The 23,034-nt window shown below is 40.7% G+C and overlaps 1 protein-coding gene across 2 annotated transcripts in view; it reads left to right on the top strand.

Moving 5' to 3' along the window:
• The window catches only part of LOC113585742 (lisH domain-containing protein ARMC9), a 30,700-nt gene extending 9,505 nt beyond the window's left edge, over window positions 1-21,195 (top strand). The window contains exons 10-26 of one of the 2 annotated variants that reach the window (XM_035523265.1): window positions 1,890-1,924; window positions 2,195-2,303; window positions 2,783-2,875; window positions 3,999-4,089; window positions 4,407-4,530; window positions 6,518-6,657; window positions 6,922-6,998; window positions 7,464-7,538; window positions 7,816-7,906; window positions 8,204-8,262; window positions 8,612-8,710; window positions 9,059-9,168; window positions 11,450-11,574; window positions 13,138-13,240; window positions 14,440-14,606; window positions 17,725-17,906; window positions 18,995-21,195. In XM_035523265.1, coding sequence (XP_035379158.1) covers window positions 1,890-1,924; window positions 2,195-2,303; window positions 2,783-2,875; window positions 3,999-4,089; window positions 4,407-4,530; window positions 6,518-6,657; window positions 6,922-6,998; window positions 7,464-7,538; window positions 7,816-7,906; window positions 8,204-8,262; window positions 8,612-8,710; window positions 9,059-9,168; window positions 11,450-11,574; window positions 13,138-13,240; window positions 14,440-14,606; window positions 17,725-17,804 — 1,578 coding nt within the window. In that variant the 3' untranslated portion in view covers window positions 17,805-17,906; window positions 18,995-21,195. Of the gene's footprint in view, window positions 1-242; window positions 279-1,889; window positions 1,925-2,194; window positions 2,304-2,782; window positions 2,876-3,998; window positions 4,090-4,406; window positions 4,531-6,517; window positions 6,658-6,921; window positions 6,999-7,463; window positions 7,539-7,815; window positions 7,907-8,203; window positions 8,263-8,611; window positions 8,711-9,058; window positions 9,169-11,449; window positions 11,575-13,137; window positions 13,241-14,439; window positions 14,607-17,724; window positions 17,907-18,994 lie in introns of both variants that reach the window. The other variant, XM_027023432.2, reaches the window with a different exon arrangement.
• The last annotated feature ends 1,839 nt before the right edge of the window (window positions 21,196-23,034 follow it).

Raw genomic sequence — 23,034 nt, 5'->3', positions numbered from 1 at the left:
TTAAGGGCAAAATGACCAATATATTTTTGAAAGTTTATTTTTAATAAAAAGGCATGTGACCAGTACCAGTGTTAATAGTGTCAGGAAACATTTTGGCACTCTTGGAATTCATTCACACACTTGATTGGTCATTTATACTCAGTAACTATGAAAAAAGAAAATCTGCCTCTAAATCAAAGTATTCCCCATTGTTCTGCTCAATGTGTCCTCAACCATTTCTTTGTGTCTGCCTGTGTGTGAAGGGATATTACTCTATGACTCCCTATGATGATGGATATGTAAGTTGCTGGCCTATCTTCATCTCTCTCCTTCTTTCTTTCCCTCTGTCTTGCTCTCCCTCCCCCCCTCTCCTTGGCACGCCTGCCTCACTCCCCCACCCCACCCCTGCTCCTTTACATGTGTCCTTTTGTGTGAGTGCCAAATCCCTCTGGTTCCTCCAGTGGTTTGCCCCCGTTTCGTGAGACGAATATCCTTGCTCAGCATAACAATGCTCCTCTTTGTTCAGTGAGGTTGCAGGATAACTCCCACAGGGCATGCGTTACTTGGCATTTAGCATTATCTAATTCCCCTTCTCCCATTTGCTCACCCCAGTAGACAGGTGACCAGACCCTTTTAGACTAAAGCCATATGTTTCAAAATTTGTCATATTTAAAGTTAAAAGTAAAAGGGCTTGCACAGCTAGGAATTGGAAGGAGTGAACTCGTGTCCAGCACCCAGTGGCTGCGCATGGCAGAGCTTTGAGAGTCATGCTCCCCAGAATCAAGCTCTCCAAAGGATTCCGGATCCAAGCCTTGTACAAACCTTCGTCATCATGAGGCAAACATGCGCAAGGAAGGCAAATATTTAGGGCTAGCACACAAGATTTGCGGCACTCGAACGTGTGCATGCTTTGATTAACGTCATCTGAAACAATGCTCCAACCTTTAACTTATCAACACTAACCATATGCGTGGATTATTAGAATTATTTTGTTACAGGAGGTTAAGGTGCCACCCTCTGCCTTTCCTCTATAGAATGTGCTAACATTAAAATGTACAAAAAGCATGAATTCTAGTCTTTTACACTTTTGTTGAGTTTTATTTTTTATTTGGTTTGAGTAAACTCTCAACCAAAGACTAGCAGAAGTAAAGCACCTTATTGTATTGTGCTGGTGATCAGCAGTGGCGTGCTCTCTGGACTTGAAGTGAAACCTGAGCCGTCATCAGGTACAGGAACGACTGCAAGGAATATCCTTAACCCCTGCCCCACCCCCTGAGGGAAGACCTGCTCTGCCCACAGGAATTTCAGTCCCCTAACTGCATGATTTTATCAACATACATACCAAACCTATGATTCTGCATGCAACCCAACCATACAAACACACAATCTGACGTACCACTATAGTTAACATTTTCTAAACCTTTGTACAGAGTCGGATGAACTGTAAATATTTGTGAGCATTTGTCACAAACTGCAGCTCTCTTTTTTTTTTCATTACTGTTAAATCAAAGAGTAGATTTCTTGTAAATAGTAGATAATAGGTTTGGGGGTTTTTTTTAGTTCTCATCAGCTGGAAAGTGAAACAATATTTGCTTGTATGGCTGATATTTAGTTACAACCTGCTGCAAATCGTAAGACTATTGTCCATCTTTGACTTTATTTTAGACCTAGTGAAGACCTCAGAGAAACTTTAAGATCCTAACTGACAGTAATGATGAAACACAGCAATTATCTGTGGCTACATGCAGACTTGTGCCATGATGTGCATGTGTGTCTGTGTCTGTATGTCTGTGTCTGTGTGTCTGTCTGTCTGTCTGTGTGTGTGTGTGTGTGTGTGTGTGTGTGTGTGTGTGTGTGTGTGTGTGTGTGTGTGTGTGTGTGTGTGTGTGTGTGTGTGTGTGAGAGAACAGGCCTCCTCCATGTTACGAGCCTCCATTGCAGCCCAGTAAGTAATATTTCCTATTGCAGTGTTTAAAGTGAAGAATGAGGTGCTTTCTGAATGCTGATCACTCAACAGTAAACAGTGTATATGTGCATATGATTCCCACTGTATGTGACCCATGATCCCTGATTCCATGATCCTTGGCTTATAATTAAATTATAGACAAACAAGTTTTTCATACAGCAACAATCTCCCACCTCCAGTACTGGTGTTTGTGTGCTGATGTGTGCATGCTGCTGGCCTTCCTCACTCCAATGTCTCTGTCCACATTAGGCCCAAAGACGTGCCATTGCTGCCTTCTCTGGACTATGAGAAGCTCAAAAAGGATCTGGTAACTGGTTCAGACAGACTCAAGGCCCTGCTGCTTCAGGCACTGCGCTGGGTATTATAACCAACATCCAACCCCTTAACAACCCCCCCCCCCCCCCCCACTAAACCATTTCCTTTTTAGAGGTGGATAGTTCAGGTTAGTCAGAACTTCATTATTTTGCACCAAGCACCTGCATTCCAGTTGATGCCAGAGTCAGTCATGCCTGGAAGTCCCTCTATCCTAATTATCGGATACTCAGAAGATTCTTCCCTTTCTGGGTTGTTGTTTTTTTGCATTGTAGAGTTTGCCCTTTGACATGTTAACTGAACTGGGAAGCATAACAAGTAACAAATAATTGCTGTTATCTGTAGTTTAAATTTCAGAAACCTCTTGCCAGTAGTTGAAAAAAAAAATTATAGTTTGTATAGTGTACAGCCTTTGTCCCCAGCACAGGTCCAAACCCAGTGTGTTGATTATAGATATGGAAAGGCTCACCTTGACTTTTTTCAGATGTGTGACTCATGCTGGCTGTGTCCTTTGGAAATTTGTAGAGACTGACGCGTTCTCTACAGGGGGAGCAGAGAGATACGGTTCTGCAAGCTTTCATCAGTAACGACCTGCTAGACAGCCACACCACCAAACAGGTGCTGCCCCTCTGTGTCTTCTGCAACATGTCAGAAAGAAAAAAAACATGAACTTATCCATTGTAACCTATTTGTTTGGAATCTAGGGTTAGGGTTAGAGTACATTGCCTTGAACTCAGTATAAAATAAGTTGTTAATAATGTTGTGGTCTCTGTATAGCAATGATTCTTGATTGCAGAATGAAATACGTTGAAATTTGCTGTAATGTACTTTATTCTGTTTCCTCTTCACTCTTGGCACATAGAGATGGGGATAGTGTAAAAGGTTTCCTATCATGAAAATGTATTACCAAACTTGTTATTGTGGTATTGCTAAAATAACCTTTACACCATTTAAAACAAGACACATATTTAAGTAATTTTACTGCAGTTATTTTATTAATAGTCTTTATTGAACCTTTCCTAATTCTAATAACAAAAAATATAATGTCATATAAATGTGAAATAATGCCAGCATTGCTTTTTACTGCTTAGATTATCAACACAATTGCATGGAACTACAGCAGTAATAGTACGGTGGTTATTTCCTTATTTAAAAAAGAATCATATAGTTATCATAATTATTAACAATTGAAGTTTAGTTTTACACTGCAATCTAGTTTTACACTGCAATATATTGTTAAAACCAGTAATCATTCCATCCTTAGTTGCCAGCTTTTCATTAAAAAAGAAGCACTCATCTTTCCACAGGTACCACCTACATCAGTGCAGATGTCTAACTCACAAAATGTTCAACTTCCTTCTTAGCATCAGTCTTTCCCTCAGGTGTTGAGGGACCTGGATGTGAACACTATTAGCTTTCAGTATCCATTCAACATGGCAGCCATGTTAAACTCACTTTAGGCACCAAATTCGAAATCATGCTTATGGCCTTCAGACACTCCTTTCTGAATGAAGTTATGCCTGAATGCAGCTCTTGTCTCAGTTTCTCTCCGTTTCTCTTTCTCTTAGTTCCGAAACCCATGTGGGAACACTAAAGCACAAAGCCAGTTTCAGTTTGCTTTGTTTGATGGACAATTTGATTAGATGCTGACGCAGCATTTGCAAGCTAAAATAAACTGAAATTGCTTAAACAGTAACACTCTTTTCTGTCACAAAAACTGAAAGGCCTCTCTAATTTGCAGAAGTCTGTGCTCCATCTCATCAAATCAAAGAATGAGATTGTGAGGCAGTATATGGCTCGACTGATCAATGCCTTCGCCTCTCTGTCAGAGGGTAAGAAGCAGTATTTATAGAGTTTTACTTTATTAATTAAAAGTCTGGATGACACACTGTTATCTAATGTACTGTGTGGCTGGTTAAGTTTGGTGTAAGGGGTAGGTTATATGTAGGGTATAATTTGGCTAAGGTTGGGCTAGGAATAGGGTGGTGATTTGTGGGGTATGTTTGATTAAGTTTAGAGGTTGGAGTAAGGGTAGGTTATTTGTAGGCCGTAGTTAGTGGTAGGGATAGGGTATTTGTTTGTGGTAGGGTAGTGGTAGGGTTAGATGCTGGTGTCAGGATTTAGCTAAACCATGTCTTGTTCTCCCCAGGCCGCACATACCTTTCTCAGGTGCCATCTTTGCTGAGACCTCTGGTGGACTGTCTGCAGACAGAAAAGAAGGACTCAGTGACGAGAGAGAATGTTCTGGGAGCCCTGCAGAAGCTTAGCCTCAGGTATCCTATGAGAAGACTGATGCACCCCTGGCCACATGTATATGTCACAAAACCTTTGTTCTCATTAACATGGCATGAAGCAATATGAAAGAAGTCTTTCAAAACTTTATTCAGTCAGTCCTCTATTCAAAGTCAAGTCAAATTTATTTATATAGCTCTTTTTAAAGCACTCATTGTCACAAAGCAGCTTTACAGATGTACGGGTCAAGGTATATAATGAGCAAGCCGAAGGTGACAGTAGCAAGTAAAAACTCCAAGGGTTGAAATGAGGAAGAAACCTTGAGAGGGCCACAATTCAAGAGGGATCACATCCTCCACCGAGTGTCCCAGCTAGTAACCAGAACATGTTATTATGTTATTTTTAGTCAACATAGCCACTGTAGTATAGATGAGGGAGCCTCAGTTCCTCCAGTGGGTCTAGGCTTGGTGAGCTATTTCTGACAAAGCATCATCAAATCATCTACGCACAGCATCAGTTCATCTACTGGCTGCTTTGGTTCATCTACAGGCAGGACCGGGACATTTTCTGAGATACTTTGTTGCCAATGAGCAGGTATAGTCCACTGTTGTCATCATCTCTGCTGTAGCATGCAAATAAAACAGAAAGCTGTAGGTTAGATCTGTACAGACGAACACCAGGTGATTAGTTTGTAACTCCAGCAGGTTTATCTGTAGCAGCATAACTAAAAGAGAGGGCCATAACTTGAGAGGGGGTGATTACAGGCCTGAGGGCTCTCTGAGACTTAGCATTCCAGCCATATTGCCCTCCACCCATTCCACCCATAGCCTTGTCACAAATCTGAGTGTATGCATGAAGTGGTCAGACAGGTGTCAACAACTCAGATTTTCTTCTGAATTAATTCTGATAAAAATTCTGATAACACCATGGTCCACCACTGAATTCTGACACCAGCCAACAATTACAAAATAGCTACATTCCAAAGTCTCGCTGCAGCCAAGGTAGGTCACATTTCATAGAAGGCTATGTCACAGAAGGACCCTTCGTACACAGCCTAGAAATGCAGTCTACATTCGGAGCCATTTTGAGGACACACCTGATGTATCCTTCTATGCCCTTGGTTACCACCAGTTCTCTGTGCATGTGCGATGCAAAGGAAACAAAAACAGCACCAGGAAAATGGTGTAAAAAGAAACAGAAGGAGAGTTAGTTTTAAAATGTAATGTTTTTCACATGCTTAAATTCAACTTTGTTACCTTGTAATATGATTGATTGATTAATTAAAGCATTCATCCAAATATCGTATTTTAATCAGAAGTATATAGCTATATATTATGTAGCGTATTGTATTACATAAGCTTGTTGGCTAGCTACCATAGCAAATGCTAACCAAAATAGCATACTTTTACTTAGTGGTAGTTTATTTTTAATCCCAGTAAACACTTTAGCTTGAAGTTTTAGTGTTTAAGAGGATGCGAACTATATACAGACCTTTCTGGTGATGTCACCATGCAGCCTCATTGGACTGTTCCATTTGTTTGTCCATTAGGCTACTAAGAAAGTAAGAGAGAGAGGTGGAGCAGGTGTGTGCATTGCTAGTGTATAATCACGACAAATGAAACCCAGAGCCAAATGTGAATGATGACAGATCTTTCAGTGTGCCCAAACAAATCTTAACATGCTATCACCACTGGTTTATGTACACCAGATTGACAACTTGGCCGAGTGCCATGAGGTGCTGTGTGTTGCAGATGGTACATTATGTATACACGTGGTGCGGAGGTGCAGACCATGTACAACTAGTGGAGACATATAATGAATGAAAGCCTCCAGCTAGTAAACTACAGTTTGAAAAAGCATCTGTCAGATTCTGGATATCTGATGTTTATTTTATTTTATTTTTTTATTTCATACACAGAAGTAATTCAAATGTTTTGGTTCATATTCTGCTGGATTGTAATTGTCTGCATTTGTGGGGTTTTATGTATATATAGTTGTTGTTGACACCTGTGTTTGTATGTTCCTTAGACGCGTCCATCAGTCTGCTCTGATCAGATATGGACTGATAGGATGGCTGGTTGGTGAACTACAACACTCCGACTGTCTTTCTGACTACACTCTAGAATATGCGGTAGCCCTGCTCATGAACCTCTGCTTGCGCACACAAGGTACCAAGCCTCCCCTCACTCAATAGGCACCTTTTGTTCCATCAGGTGTTGGCTCCAATTACCGTTTATTTTCATAAGTCAACTTTAATTGGCATAGGTTTTTATAGACTTTGTGCGTTTTCTGTAGTAAATGCTAAAATTAGTGGCCCTGAAGGATAGTTGCCCTTGAGTGACCCTCAGTGTACTAGAGAATATTTTCTAAATATTTTGTAAAAAAGTCATTAAATGAATGAGATACTTGACCAGCTATTGATCATGTTCCAGGAAAGAGACAGTGCATGGAAAGAGCAAAGCATGTATTAAAGGTTCTGACTGATCTACTGGGACATGAGAACCGCGAGGTACCTTTTATCTTGCTTCAGTCTCTGTGATCGCTGGCATGTATAGTCACTGCTATGTGCAAGAAAAATTACATGCAAAAAATAATAAGATGGTTTGCTGAAGTTCTTCAAAACTCAATGTTTTTTTTTGTTTTTTTTTATTAGACCTTATCAGAAGTAGTCCAGTCAGTGGTGTATTGTTGACTTAACATGGTAACCCATTCATAGTTACTTCCTTTTTAAGTACGCATACTCATGCATATTTTTTTCAGCCATAGACCATCAAATTCCTCCCATATACTCATGCAAATAACTTTGTTGCATGAACAAAGAAAAGAACATTTTTAAATTTGTGTCAAAGCACAATGAATTCAGTCCTTGCTGTTTTCTTTCATTTTCATTGACAATTATTTGGAATACACTATTTATTTTTATTATATGTTGGTCTGTGTGTGTGTGTCTATGTGTTTGTGTGTATGTGTACAGATCCGTCCCTATGTGAATGGAGCTTTGTACAGCATTCTAAGTATCCCAACTGTACGGAAAGATGCCAAAGAGATGGTTAGTGTTTAACCTTTAAACCAAGACTTATATGTAACACACCTTACAGTCATGCCCTCACTTACATTTCACATCTCACCGCTTTTCTGGCACTGTTGCCTAATATTCCTGGTTCTCAGATCTGAGGAATAATCTCAACCAAATGCACGTTTTAACATGGAAGCCCAAAGTCCCTAATGACTAAAAATCATGCTTCATCTGTATTTGCACATTGACCATTATAAGTCAGTGAGTCGCCAATTTGCAGTGCTGATGATGATGTTTGACTGGGTTTTAGAGTTTGGAGGAGATCCTGCACTGCTACACTAAAGAAGACAGTCCTGAGCTCAATAGACAAATTGAGTTCATTATTAGACAACTAAACTCAGGTACGAAGGACCAGTGGATGTGTCATCTAACATGATTAGTACAGTACATAACCATACATTCTTCTTTTTTTATATATTGCCCTCCCCTCACTAAATTTTAACCTTTATAGAGGAAAGGCATGCCACCTGCGTGCAGAGAAAAGGGTGTGATGTTTACTCGGTGTTACTGAGTGTTTGCCTTTTTTTTTTTTTTTTTTGCGTAAAAGTTAGCGTAACGTCATGTTACTAAAACCAACCGAATCTTGCTTCACTACATACACACCCTCATCTTTCTTATCTCACTTCATGTTTGTTCAGAAGAGGTACTGGAACATGAGGCGGAGTCAGATGATGAAGAGGAGGAGGAGGAGGAGGAGGTAAATTGTGAAGAATTCTGTTAATGTGTGTGAGGGCCCTTATCCCCACTCACTGCATGTGTGTATGCCGTTAGTGACCCCTACACTCCCTACATTGGCCTGACCTGTTAATATGCTGCAGTTTCAGTTCACAATTTCCTACTTGGCAAAACGTGTTGGTTTTTTTATTTATTTAATTTTTGTCGTTGTTATTTTTTATTTTCTTACCTGTCTCATAATGTCCCTAAATCAAAGACATGTTCACTGGTGCACAACAGATATTTTGCATTTGTCTTTTTATGTTTAAATGAAACTGAGTTACTATATACCATAACTAACCATTTTGATGTGATCATGCCAATACTAACAGGAGGATGTAATGGAGGCAGATCTGGATAAGGAAGAGGTTCTTCAGCCAAATCCTAAAGAGCTCTATGGCGAGAACCTTCTGACCACAGAGTACTTGGGGGTAGGTCCTCAATTCGCACACACACAAACACACACACACACACATACACGCAAGCACAATTAAAACCATATCCAAAGACAATTTAGCACATAAACCAGTTTTTATCAAACCCCAATAAAGGAAAAGTTTGTGCTGAGATGGCTAATACACAGTATGTAATGATAACAAGAATGAGTATGGTTTAGCACTGAGTGAAACTGGTATGCTACTTCATGTTTGTGAATTTAGTCAGTATGTTTCTGCAAATCCTCACCTAACAACACAGCAAATAAACTAAAGTATATATTGGTATGGTAGGGCTGGGGTGAGTAATTGTGTGTATTTAGCTGTTTGTCTCTCCTGGTCTAGATCATGACTAACATGGTGAAAGCCAAGAGGAGATGGAGTCTCCACTCCTCTCAGACTATAGATGAGCCTCTTCAAAGACCCGTCACACCGAGCTCCCACAGGAATACCATGTAAGAATCCTCGTACATTCCTAGCTCAGACAAGACCTGCTAACGCACTCGAGACCGCTGTCTAAGAAACATTTTCATTGTTTCACTGGATTGTTTCAATGAATGGAGGAAATTGCTGATTATAGCAGCTTTTTTAAAAACCTAAAAAGGTTTTTCTTGTTGTTTTAAATGTCTTATTATTGAAATCTTGATGAGAAGACACAGACAGTAAACCACGCATTGAATAGTCATACATCATACGTCATTTACAATGTATGGACTTCAAGACCATTGCATTATACTGGATAAACTGGATTGAAGTATCCCTTCAGTAAAGGTCTGGAATCTGGAAAAAAACAGAAACTTACTAAGTGGGCTTGATCATTACACAACCTATGATACATTTATACTTGATAAAGAACTTTGTGTATCCCTGTTAAAATGTGACCAGGTATCAGTTTTTGGTGTCCTTCCATCTGACCAAATGGTTAAAATACATAACTACTGAAGTTTGAAATGTTTACATGAAATGTTTATTATAGCTGCAGCTGGAAGTAGATTCTAAGACTATATCTTACACATGGAGCTCAAAGTGATGGGAATTCCAAAATTCTGAATTGATAGCTAAAAGTGCAATCTAAATTTGACATTACAGAAGTTATGTGATCAGACTGCTACAGACATACTGAGTTAGATCATATACATGCATTCAGGATTACTGAACATGAAACTTTTGAACATGAAACACATTTGCAGATAAGTATATATATTTTCCAGAGTAAGCTACCTGTAAATACAAAAGCCAGTAAAAGCAGAAAGCTTACCTGAGAGAAGTTCTTCATGGCCTTCAGTCATAGTCCAAACTCGAGGGAAACCTGTGCACTGATTAAATGTAAGGCAAACCACTGTGAAATAACATAACACTAGCTGAGATCTTCCAACCCATGATGGAAAAAATAAAATCAAGAACTTTTTTGGCCCTCGAGGTCCAACATTTCTTTCATTTGTGCTCTGAGGTCAGAAATTTGGAACACAATCACATATATATGTATATGGATCACATACATATGAATATGGATATTAATTACTTGCCCAAGAGATTGTTAAAGTTGGTAGTGCACAACCTCAGAGCTTCCTTACCTTGAATATGCTGGCGTGTGATATTCTGGTAATTTGCACCACTTTTGTGATGTTAAAATATAAAACATTTCAGAGCTGACGTGTACATATGCAATATGAGAAATATAGTACATTATGCACAATATAATTTTCATGCTTAATGCAATATAATTCAAATGGCAGTGCAATTTTAATAAGGTATGACATACATTTATCATCATAAATCAATCATAAATATGACAATTGCAGTGAGTCTGTTATGTGTGTATTCAGTGTTTTAATTTATTTCTATATTCCTAGCGCAGCAGGTGAGTTCCATGTGAAAGATACCTAGCCTAATTAAAGGGAGTCCATGGCATACCATTATTTGTGTTCTCTGGACACAGCTGACAGGTGTCTACAACACCTGAGCTATTGTAGTAGCTACTTGGTGGTAAAAGTCTTTTTAAAAGATGACTTGCTAGTCATTCAGTGGTACTCTTTAAGGAAGATGATGTGGAAAAGGCATATAGGAGAAAGAATATGCCTGTGTTGTACCATTTAGGGTCTTGCTTACGTTGGTGGTGGCGGATTTAATGGTGGAATTGGATAGGGATTATCTACGTTAGTTTTTGTATGTGTGTGCCCTTAGAAATCCAGTAAACCCACGTAACATCACAGTTTGTTGTGTAAGTAAATAGCAATGAGGGAAAACCTTTAGCGTGTGTGTGCATAGCTTTTAATTAAACAAGAAAAAACAGCAATATACTCATGTCTTTATGCACAGTGGTTTCTACATACAGCGTTTTGATGCTTTTTCTATATGCACAGTACCATTGATATCACTACCAGTGTTGACTCTGGTTGATATAAAGCCCAAAGAGATTCTGCGTTCACTAGCCAGCTCCACCTCTCTTCATCTGTGTGTAGTGTTGTGAAATACATCCATCAGCCATTTGTGTGTAGCAATATTGCCTGCCCACAAATCAAACAGTGCTTTAGCGAGCGAACAGGATATTGCTCTTGGCTAGGGAAAGCCAGTGCCTCACACTTTTTCATAAAGACTGAGGTGTTAGGTGTTAGTGTGTTAGTTTGTTCTTTAATATTTGTTAATTTGTTAATGTTCCAATATAAATCTGATTTGTGGAACTGTCCGTGTGTATGTGTGTGTTCGTGTGTTCGTGTTTGTGTGTGTGTGTCACAGGGATGGCCGAGCTGCTTATGGTGAAGTGGACCCCTCCAGCCTGTTCCATTCCCCTATTACCTCTCGCCCCCCCACCCGTAGTGGAAGTCACACTAGCACAAGTGACTCCATCGGCTGTGCTCTGAGTAAGCACACACACATAGTTTATGCCATGCTCTGCTGAATCACCTACCAGCACTGCAAGCATTTCCTATGCAGTAGGTCAACAATACTAAGCATACACTGACCATCCACCTAACGTATCTTATATCTATCAGATTTTTCTGTTTTATGTCTATATATTTTACATGTCAATGTTCTGCATAAATGTATGCTGGCCTGTCCAGCCCTCTTTTGCACCGTGACTGTTGTGTTCACTGTAGCTGTGTGTATTTACTACTGCTTACCTCACAAAAAAGATGATTAAGTGGTATCTCCTACATACCCCCCCCCCCCCCCACACACACACACACACACATCACCTGCCCTACCCCAGCTGCCCACAGGCTGAATATCCTGAAATGTTCATGCTAATTTCGGCATGTATGAGGATTAATCATGCATGTTGTTCTATGCAGAGCTAGAGTGAAACCCATTCTGAAAGGAGGGGTAGTAACTGCCATTATGAGCTAACTGACACTGAGCAGCATCCTTCCCAATCACAGACTTGCTGAATGTGGTTTGTGCTTTAGCCAGCTCTGACCCCATATACACGCAACATCTCAGCCAACTCTGAGAACTCTCGTTTTCGAGACCCCTTCGAAGTGGGGGCAATTTATTAAGTGTGTATGTGCCATAATTTCAGATTTCAGTCATATTAAGGTGTGAGTGGATTTGTAAATGTACTATTCAGAAAAACTTTACCATTTGGAGTTTTGAGAAGGTGAGCTTTAGCTGTCCTCTGTTGGCTCAGGCCTGACCTTCCTCAGAGCATGCAGAGGTGAGGACTGCTATAGTCCAGGGGTACACTACTGTGAGCGTTTATGGTTCCGTGTCCCTGGTCCCAGTGGCTCCCAGTAGAATACTGCAAAACACTGAATGTCTCTGTGTGTTTATATATTGGAAATCTTAGAAGAACTGTACATTTCTTTGTATGCTTCTAAGTTTCTTTGTTCAGAATTTGGCCTTTGTCAGTTCCTTGTTAGGTTTTTGTCAGTTGGCTGTGTCAGATTCCTAGAAAACTGAAAAAGTTTTTCGTCATATTTTCCACTGAACTTAATGACCATATAGTTAAATGTACATGTCATTGTGATAGAATAGTGGCAGCTCAACACAATGTCCAGTCAGAGAGACACACCCTGATTTTGATTTGACATTCAGGACTATGAAAGCACGGCAGGTGCATTCAGCTCTTGCCAGTGGGAGACTTTCTGAGCTGCAGGGCTCATGGTCACACTTCACTCCCATTTCCAAACTGACACCCATCTCTCAGAGGCATGTAAGCAACACCCAGGGGTGACTTGAATCTGTTGTACCAGCATGAACAAGAGTGTGTTTGTGTCTGTTTTCTTGAGTGTTTGTGCACATGTTTGTTCAACCAACAAACGAGTTGTTTCCTAACTCTTGTTCTTTTCTTGAACCTTTTGGAACTCTCACAGAATGCGTCACACTTCCTCATGAAAGCAGGTGTGTGTTAATGATGTCAGTGAAATGAGAAATGTGTTTGTGTGTGTGCGTATTTGTGTGCGCGTGCATGTTTGGATCTGCAGACTCTGAGTGCTGGCGTTACTCTCAGGAGTCTGGGCTTGAAGGTTCCTTAGTAGCCAGTGCCCTCCTGACCAACAGCCACGAAAGCAATGGCCCCTCACAAAGGTGGGTGTCACTTTACACAGGCACATACTTACCTTCCTTCTGGCAGTTGGCGGCAGACAGAAGGGAGACTTGCGGCTGGAGTGGGACATTTCCCACAGCCTTCAGCACAGCTGCTCTGGAATGAGAGCATGAGTGGCATGTCTGCAGTCTGTAGTTCAGCTCAAAAAGGGAAGGAGAGAGGGGAGAGAGAAGGACTCAAGACCGGGGGAACGTGTAAGAGGAGAAAAGGTCTTAGGGAAGATGAGATTGAGGAGGGTAGAGGTGTGATGGCAGAGGAGAGGGGAAGGTTTAGAGAGGATGGGAAAGGGTAGGGGAGAGGAGAGGAGAGGGGAGGTCTGAGGGAAGGGGGGGAGAGGTCTCAGGGAGGGGGTGGGGGCTGGAGAGGGGAAGTCTCAGCTGAGGGGTGGTGTGGCTAGAGGGGAAGTCTCAGAAGAGAGGGGAGAGGTAGTGCAGGTTGACCCAGCAGTGGCTCTACTGTGGTTGTGACATGCCTCTTAACCAGCCCTGAACAAAGGGCTGATTGAGTTGGACTGGGCCATGCCACCCAGGAGAACATGACTCCTCCTGCTTTTGGCTATATTGAGCTTGGAGACGGTACCCTCGCCAAAAGCACATTGCGACCCTCCCAACATGCATGGATCTCAGAACCCTTCCTATGTGAAAGATGTGTAGTCCTGTGTGTGTAGTGACTTTGCTGGTGTTTCATTAGAGCCCCTCAGGCAAATCTCCAGCTCAGCTATCCCTGCATGAGTTTAATTCATGCCTAGAGCTCCTTTACCTCTGGACTTACTGAGTCTGTCACCTCACCCTTAGATACCAGTGAGCTGTGGTGGTTTTCTGGCAACCCTGCACTCTCACAGTGCTTTATGTGTCTGCACTGTGTGCGTGTGCGCGTGTGTGTGTGTGTGTGTGTGTGTGTGTGTGCGTGTGTGTGTGTGCGTGTGCGCGTGTATGTGTGTTCTGGTTTCCTTCTTCATGCTGCGGTGAGCATGCTTAGACACTATTTTTCTCATTCATGCCTGAAGTCAAATAATCCAGATTTAAGACTAATGCTGCATCTCATGTATGTCATTTACAGACTATAATTTCAGGCAAAATCACAGTGACACTTATTGCTTTAAATTAATCGTCTTGCTTGCCCCATGATGGATTTGCACACATAACAAGTGGCTTCTTCTCTCCTCATATCTCCCCATCAGTGACCTCATCCCTGGCTTTGTGGGCCAGCCTAAGGTTCAGCGTATGCCTAGTGGTCATGCAAGCAGTGAGGGCCGCTTGAAAGCCCCCTTGTTGGGCCCCCAGTTCTCCAACAGTGAACCCCAGCAGAGCAGCAGCAGGCCAGGCAGTGCCCCTCTCAGCACCGGCAGTGAGTCCTCCACCCATACACCACCACAGAGTACCTTGCTCCACTCCCCAACCTACACACTACAACTCTCACTGCTGCAGTCACCACTGGGGTTGAGTTATAATGAAATATAAATAACAGCAGTGAATTTACAAAATATGAAAGTGAATTATCTGTCCATGATTCATTTTGAAGATATTCAGAATAGTCAGTTTCTACTTTTTGGAGAATCTAGTGCAGGTCTATAAGTCTTTGATAAATAAAGTTTAGCAAGTAATATCTGGTCAGCTTGAGTAAGAGGTTTAATGTATTTTATTGTTTCAAATGGGGTATATGGCCAAAATTATGTGGACACTTGACCATTCAATTCATTTCTATTAATATCAAGATATCACTGGCAAGCACTGAAGTGCAGACAGGAAGCAAAGCAAACAAACACAAAATTTATTTATATAGCGCTTTTTACAACAGCTGTTGTCACAAAGCAGCTGTACAGATGTCCGAGTCCAAGCCCCAATAGAGCAAGCCAAAGGCAACAGTGATGAGGAAAAACTCCCTAAGGCTGAGAGGAGTAAACCTCAAAAGGAATCAGGACTCAAAAAGGGGAACCCATCCTCGTCTAGTTGACACTGGAAAGCATGACGACATGGATGAAATAAGCAAAAATAACAACAAAAGTGAACTAGGAATAATAATCACAGCAAGTGGGGGGTATTATGTTGACATTATAGTCTCTAATGTCTAGGGCCAGGTCTTGTGGAAGACCAGCTCGAGTCCTGTATGTAGCATATTTTCTAACAAGCCCTTCTAACCTCTTTGGCTAGGGCAAATCAGAGACACCATCTTTCCTTCAGTGCCTAGGAAGTGGGTTGTTGGAGCATATCCTCAGCTGCTATCCAAGAACCCTGGGAGACATGCATTATTGTTGGCACCATGGCCAGATGCTAAGGACAGTGGCTGAAATCATCCACATCGATAATATCTGCTGCAAGAAACCCCACCCTGAATACCAGTTTATCATATTTATCAAGGAGAGGAGCCCCATGTAACCACAGCCAGTGCAAGCCTGCTGGGAAAGCAAGGGGACTGGTAGCTAATGGTAGACCTGGGAGAGCAGCAAATTTCCTGAGGCCATCATCTTGACAATGCTGAGGCCAGAAATAGTTCTGCTTTCAGTAACACCTAAACATGTGGTGAAGCTTCTGAGTTGACATTTCCCTGGAAAGGGAAACTAGAAAAGGCATTTGATTGGAAGAAGGGCAAGTATCAAGATTAGGTGAAGTAGTGCCATAGGAGGGTGTGGCAGGCAAAGTGTATGCCCATAGACGTGTACTGTAGAGGGTTTGCTGATTGGCCCCTCAGCAAAGCCCTCAATCAATTGGATATTTGATTGACAAAAAGGCATGTAAGTGTGCACAAAAAGGCAGCCATTAGGAGATCCACAGAGAAGGCCTCAAGATGGCTGTTGGGTGAGATGTGGCAGAACGCCCAAAATGGAAGTTTGTCATGCCCAGCTGGGTCACACATGTGAGATTGTATGATGCTGAAAGACCCAAAACAACTGATAACCTCAGGAACATCGCTCATGATGTGTCTGAAAGCATTGTAAAATTAATTATCCAACTTGCTCAAACATGTGAACTGAATAATTACAATTAGGATGTCCGCATACATTTTGCCCAAATAGTTAATTAGTTAGCTAGTTGGTTAGATATATTTTATATAGCACATGTAGAACCAATGTTCCTCATACGTAATGGACAGAATATTTCCAGCCAACCATACTCCATACACCAGTCTCGTTTGTACATAAAACACATTTACACTACCACCACAACCAGGAATCAGGCTGTAGTCAAGAACAAGCGTAAGTGTGTGTGCACTTAAAATTAGATTAAAATTCCTTTAGTATATTTACACACACGTGTACGTGCATGTGTGTATATAAGCATGTGCATACATATGGTTGCGTCTCTTGTTTTTTTTGGGGGGGGGTTTACGTAGAAACCAGCATCAGCTTTGTTTATATGTCTGTCCATGTTTGTTGTTTATTTTGGTGAACTCTATTTTGGAGTTCCCAGAGCTGAAGGTGGGGCTTAGCACACTTTATACTTGTGCTCATGCCAGTCAAAGATTTCTGAATGAAGCAAGATTAAGCTTTAGTTTTTGTGCAAACAGATGGATTCACAAGTATATGCTCTTCCAGTTTGGGAAAGAATAAATCTCATTTTATTATCCTCATGGATGGCCTTAAAGTGTTCCCTCTTCAAAACAACCAACCAAACACACAAACCAAAAAAAAAAAAAAACACTTTTCTGAAAGCACTCCTTTATGTGTGTATGTTGTGTTTTTCCTTTACTATCAAAAGTGCAAAGTTAACAAGGAAATAGAAATCTATATCTGGAGCTGACGGACATGTTAATTAAATGTATTCATTATTGCATCCTGTTTCCACTCCATGTGTGGTTTTAGTCTGTAAACAGGGTTTTACCAGACGTACCATTTGGCCAAAGGGTTTTACTCTAGCATTCTCTGGTTGACCCTTGGGTATTGGTTATGGTTTGTTTCTGGTCCCCCCCCCCCCCTTTTTTTGTTTTTTTTTTTTCTCAAACCAATCACCATTTTACTTTCTGTGAATATGAATGAACAGCTACATACTATTGTTAGGTGACAGATTTTAATTATAAAAGTAAATTATAGGGCCTGAAGCTTCCTGCTTTGTGGGCAGGGAACTGCTCATTTTAGAGCACTCTACAGCCTAATGTCTTACACATAGTGGCTCTGCCTGCCTGTGCCTTCTACAAATCTAATGTAAGTGTCCTGCAGCCTCACTTGTAGATCCAATATGCCCTTTACTGTCCAAAGAGGATTTTGTCTGTAGTGAATTTAGATAAGTGTTTTTGTTTTTGTTTTTTACCATTTATGAATTTAGACACTGAAATACTTTGACTATTGTATGTTATTGTATCAGCTATTTTACGGGAACTCTTTCTTGTTCACTTCTAAGTTTCTTTGTTCCAGTTTAGCCTTTGTCAGTACCCTTTGTTGCCTCTGAGATCCCAGGTAAACTGAAAACTGAATCACTGTCATTATTCTTGACCTTTTCCTCATATTATCCACTGACCCTATTACGTACAGAGTCACGTGCATGTGAGCATGTGGGAACAGCAGCAACTCAGTACAGTCTACAGTCCAAGAGAACACACTCAAGACTATGAAAGCAAAGCAGGTGCATTCAGCTCTTTTGCCTTGCTGAGCTGGAGGGCTCACGGTCACACTTCACTCCTGTTTCCAAACTGACACCCGTCTATCAGTGGCATGTAAGTGAAACCAAGGGTTGACCTGAATCTGTTGTACCAGCATGAATTAAAATGAATCTGGATAATATGGCCAAACCATTCCACACAGGCAAGTTCTTTAAAATCCTTCTAAAACTGCAACATCAAGACTATTGTCACTTCACTTCCAGATTGTGGAAGCGTCACAGTTCACTTTAGAAAGATGTTTCTTAAACTTTCACTTTTTAAAATTTTATTATAGTTTGTGCAGTTTAACATATGAAGAGTAAATGTTCACTGCCCTGTCACTTCCTGGCATGAGACCCCAGAAAGTTCCATCATTGCACCCTCATAACCGTAGTGTGCTGAAGAGTGAAAATGAAATAAACAGGGCTGGGTAGTAACATGATACATAAAATGGCATTATGTAATCAGACTACAAAAAAATACTGTATTCCTGTATAGTTACAGAAAAACGGAAGCAATTTGATTACTGGTATATTTCAAAAACAGGGTATTTATTAGCAGGATTGCATTACAACTTAACAAGGAGGACTTCTTTTTTATTTATTCTTCTATTTTTTACCTTTTCTAATAGTTTTGTTCAAATGCATGAGCATTGAATGTAGGCAACATTTATTTATGGGTTTGCTTCCACCCCTGGTAGGTCTTTGGGCCTTTTGCTTCATTTCTTTGCAATATGTAACTTGAAACTGATGTACATTTGTGAGATGTATGGTGTTTGGTGTTTGTTTGTGTGGTCTAAGGAAAACCACTTATAATGGCTTCAGTCACAGTGTCTGACTGCTTCAGCGGATTTCATGGCCAAGAGTAGTGAAATATGTTTATTGCTTATATAGTTTTACTAATTCATTTCCTTCTCAGAAAGTCTGAGAAAAAAAAAATTATTTACAAGGTTCCTGGGAACCTGCACTTTCAAAATGAATAAAATTCGTGTAAACAACCATACTTTTTTTTTTTTACTTAAAACACATGCATAAATGCTTGTGCATGTACTCCCTATATTTATGGATATTATATGCCTTTGTAACTGATGGTACTTGTGCTTCTTTAAGTGTAGTGAGGAATTTCGGGAATCCCATTCTAATGCCTAGATTTCTGCCCTCTAGGTAACCATTCTAACAGGAAGTGAACAGGGGCCATTTGGGCATGAGAAGTCTGTCTCCCAAGGATAGCTTCCTGTAACACCATACAGACGTTATCAGGGTCAGGCTGACAGAAGGAGCCGTGTGCCAGTGGGGTGGAGGGTACAATGCATGCAATTGTGGCTGAGCTGTTTGAGCCTCTGCCACTAAGCTGCTCTGTAACCCAACACACTTCAGCAATACTCACAACGAACACTTTTATTATGCCAAGCCCCCTGTCCTCCACAAAAGGACACACCTCCCTGCTCTTTCATTTGCATGACCCATCAGCCAATACCTTGTGCCTTGTCACTTTATTAAAAATGTAAAATGCTTTTCTAAGTCTTTTTTTGTGTGTGATTTAAACAGAAACCATTATTGTAATACTATTCTGCTTTTTTGTGTTTTTATTTGTTTTGCATTGTTTATGTTGCATTTTCTCAATTTTTAAATGTGGATTTATCCCTGTTATTTTAATTGAATTTAGTTTTTTTTGTTAGTTTTGGTGGTGGTTGGGATGTCTAGAGGCTTGTCAAGTTGTCCGTTTTCTGAGCAGCTCGTTAATGACGACACTTCTCAGTCCCAGGTAACCATCACACTGGGACTTTCCTGTTTTCCTGTTTTCCAAAGCACACGAGCAGAACATGTGGTCCCCAAGACTGAGCTTAAGAGCTGCTGGGTACTAATCATTAAAAGAATCAGAGTGAAAAAAGAGATGGCCTGTCTCTGATTCCTTAACAGTAGCATTGACCACTGGTTTGTTGGACATTTTGTAGGGTTTTCAGTGGCTCAGTGCATTAATTACCTCCTGTCCAAGCTCATTTACATGTGATCATGTTTATTTTAATTATTCCTCAAAAAGTAACTTAGAAGTATTAATAGAATTATGATGTTTACAACCACTTAATTATTTAAAAAAAACTTAAAAGCCTTTGAAATTATAGCAATTTATCTGGATGAGGGCCCTGTTGTACTAGTTTATATACAAAGAATGGGCCTGCTAGTGGCAGCTTTATGGTGCCTCTAAAGCTTGTGGCAGTGGGACAGCTAGTTCTTTGCTAGATAGCCGAGACTTTATATCATTTATGAACATTAGTGTGAACTTGCACGTTCACTCACTTGAGAGCTGCACCTGCCTTTCTGCTAATGATTTGTTTGACATATACTTAGTGTTCATTCCAGTACAAATCAGATAATGTGCTTTGAGCTTTATAAATCTGTTGCTTGGCATAGCTAGTGTTAGAGTGTGTCCAGGTAACCACTACACTCACTACTTGTAGGTATGCAATTAGAGTGTATTACCCTTTTCTTCCCATGTACAATTGATGTTTGTTTGCTATCCTCCAGTTCTTCAGCAGTTGTCACTGCACTTCTATTGGCTGTATATAGTTGGGCAACACACCACTCTTTACACAGATATGACAGTAACACCTTTAAAAAAAATAGCACTGTACGATAGACTCATGCCACCTCAGAACTCACTACCACTGCTTTGGTGAGAATGAATGATCTGATCCCAAATAACATCTAGTCAACAGTGGTCCTGTAGTCCTCGCAAATTGTACATGATAACAAATGGGAACTATTCTGTAACTGTACACCTATAAAATGCAGTTCTAAGATAGATGTATGTAATAAAGTGACCCTTGAATGTAGGTATGCATTCTAATAAGTGCTAGAGTGTAGCTACAAAGCAGGCCTTTATAAGGAAGTCATTAATTATATAGTCAATAAATTGGAAACTAATTCAAAAGGCATTCAAAAATTCAAAATTCAAAAATGTTTGAATTTAAAGAATGCAGTCAGATCTGTTAGGGGGTTGAAAACATTAAATTACTCACATTAAGAAGAGTGTGTCATTGTGCCACACTTTATGAACGGGTTTTACAGGTTTTTTTTAGGTTTTTCCAAGTCTTTGCAGGCTCAGAGCTCACATACACATGCAGCATATGTAGGGATCACATTTATTACAAGAGCCTAAGGCCCAGAGACCAAGATAACCACCATGCAGCTTCAAACTTCCCTATCAGTGTTCTTTAGTCAAACCTTGTCCGTGTGCTTCTTGTACTGTCAGCTTTCTGTTTTTAACACTCACCATTTTAGTTGTTGCTGTGTGAGGTCTAAAATATTTCTCTAGACATGAACTGTAATATTTTTGTACAGTAAATAAACTGCACAAACTTGGATCTTATTGTCTTTATCATTGTTTAAAAAGATAATCTGTTCTTAAAATGATCAGTTTGTAAAGAAAAATGTAAAAAGGTGGAGGCATGGTAGCTTTCCTAATAGGAGGAAAGAGGTGCCAGCTCTAGATGTGTGTGTGTGTGTGTGTGTGTGTGTGTGTGTGTGTGTGTGTGTGTGTGTGTGTGTGTGTGTGTGTGTGTGTGTGTGTGTCATTGAAACACAAGGTGGCCGTTGTCGTGCATTGTGCTGATATAGTGAGATGGCTGGTTGCGTTGGCTGTGTGGGCAAAACTCCCAAATTTTTTACAGGAACAGCTACACACCCCTCCATTCTCTTTGTCCTGTAAAGCTGTCAGGCTCTGTAGGGAAAGCAGAACCTGCATCCTGCTGTGTGACTCTGCTAGCCTCACCAGCTGCACATCTGTACATGGCAGGGGGGTGAGGTGACATGTGACCAGCAAACACCAGCCTGGGGAGGGGGGTCTCGGAGGAGAACGCCTTTTGCTCTGCATGATGTGTGTTAAAGTAGGAAAAGGAAGTAACTGCAAAAAAACAAACTGATTCAGAACTAACACTTTCTTGTCTGTCTCAAAGCAGCTCATTCTCATGGAAGTTCAACTATTCAGACTCTGGGGCAGTGTGAAAGAGTGACACTGATATAGAGAGTGTTTATAAATATAACTTTGAATGTGTCAATTATATTCAAATCACATGTGGAAGAAGGGCTCGCACACACAAGCACATATTTACAACTCCAAACAGTTGGACTGAATGCTCTGGTAGAACTGGTAGTGACTACATTAGGTGTGCACTATGTGTATAATTACATATACTAAATGAAGGACAATGTGAGGAAACAGGCAGTGTGAGCTAAAGAGGCAGTGTGCAGGTGGCTGCAACTATGACCTGTGATTGGCTCAGCACTCTCAGAGATGGGGAGGAAGAGGGCCAGTCAGTATGAAAACAAACAGGCACTCAGGGGGATAAAAGCAGTCACAAAGTGGAAAGATTACACTCAGGGAACAAAAATGAAGAGAGTGATATTGCAAACCTATTTATTTGAAGCACTGCAGGGCCTATTGACAGAGTAATGTGTTTTGTAGCACTAAAGGCCTTGTGGTTGCAGCAAGATGTGTGTGCAGCGCTGAGAGCTCGGGGCCGGCCCATGCTCATGAGGGACAGGACATGTAGCGGACCTGCAAGGTCATTGGAGCTCTGTCATCTGCGTCTATCTGGACACCACCAGGTGTTTTAGTGATAAAAGACAACGGCAAGTCACAAGCAACTCTTTTTTTTCCCCTCTCCTCTGCTCTCCACTCCCTCACCCACCCTTCTTTTCTTCTCTCGTATTCTGTCAAATATTTTATTCAAATAAAATATTTTATTTCTCTTCATTTACTTTTTCACCTAAAACAGTTTACTTCTGTTTACCTTTATGTAAGACATATAATTTAAGTTTTGATCTGGTCTAACATCCCAAGGTATACACATTTACAAAGAGACTCTAAAACATGCCCAGTCATCATTACAATGTGCATACAGTCTGTAGCTCACCTAATAAAGCAGGTAGAGTTATTATATAGACTAAAACGCTAACGCACAACAATCAATGTTTTAGTCCATGTAATATCTCCCTGCTTTTCTCACTCTCGGTGCCAGTGTGAATGTGTCTGTGCTGCGTGTTTGTGCTGGTTTGTTCATAACATCAGTACATGGGGTTCTGTTTGTGGTGAGCAGCAGCCTTGAATACCATAATGCCATCATCTGCTCTACACTTCACTCAGGCAGTAAAAAGATAAGAGCATATTTGACCTTTGGATCAATTCAAAAGTGTGCAATGTG

This window comes from Electrophorus electricus, chromosome 26 (assembly GCF_013358815.1).
Source record: "Electrophorus electricus isolate fEleEle1 chromosome 26, fEleEle1.pri, whole genome shotgun sequence".
Lineage (NCBI taxonomy): Eukaryota > Metazoa > Chordata > Actinopteri > Gymnotiformes > Gymnotidae > Electrophorus > Electrophorus electricus.
The sequence above is the reverse complement of the archived record's forward strand: the minus strand, read 5'-3'. Positions and strand labels throughout refer to the sequence as shown.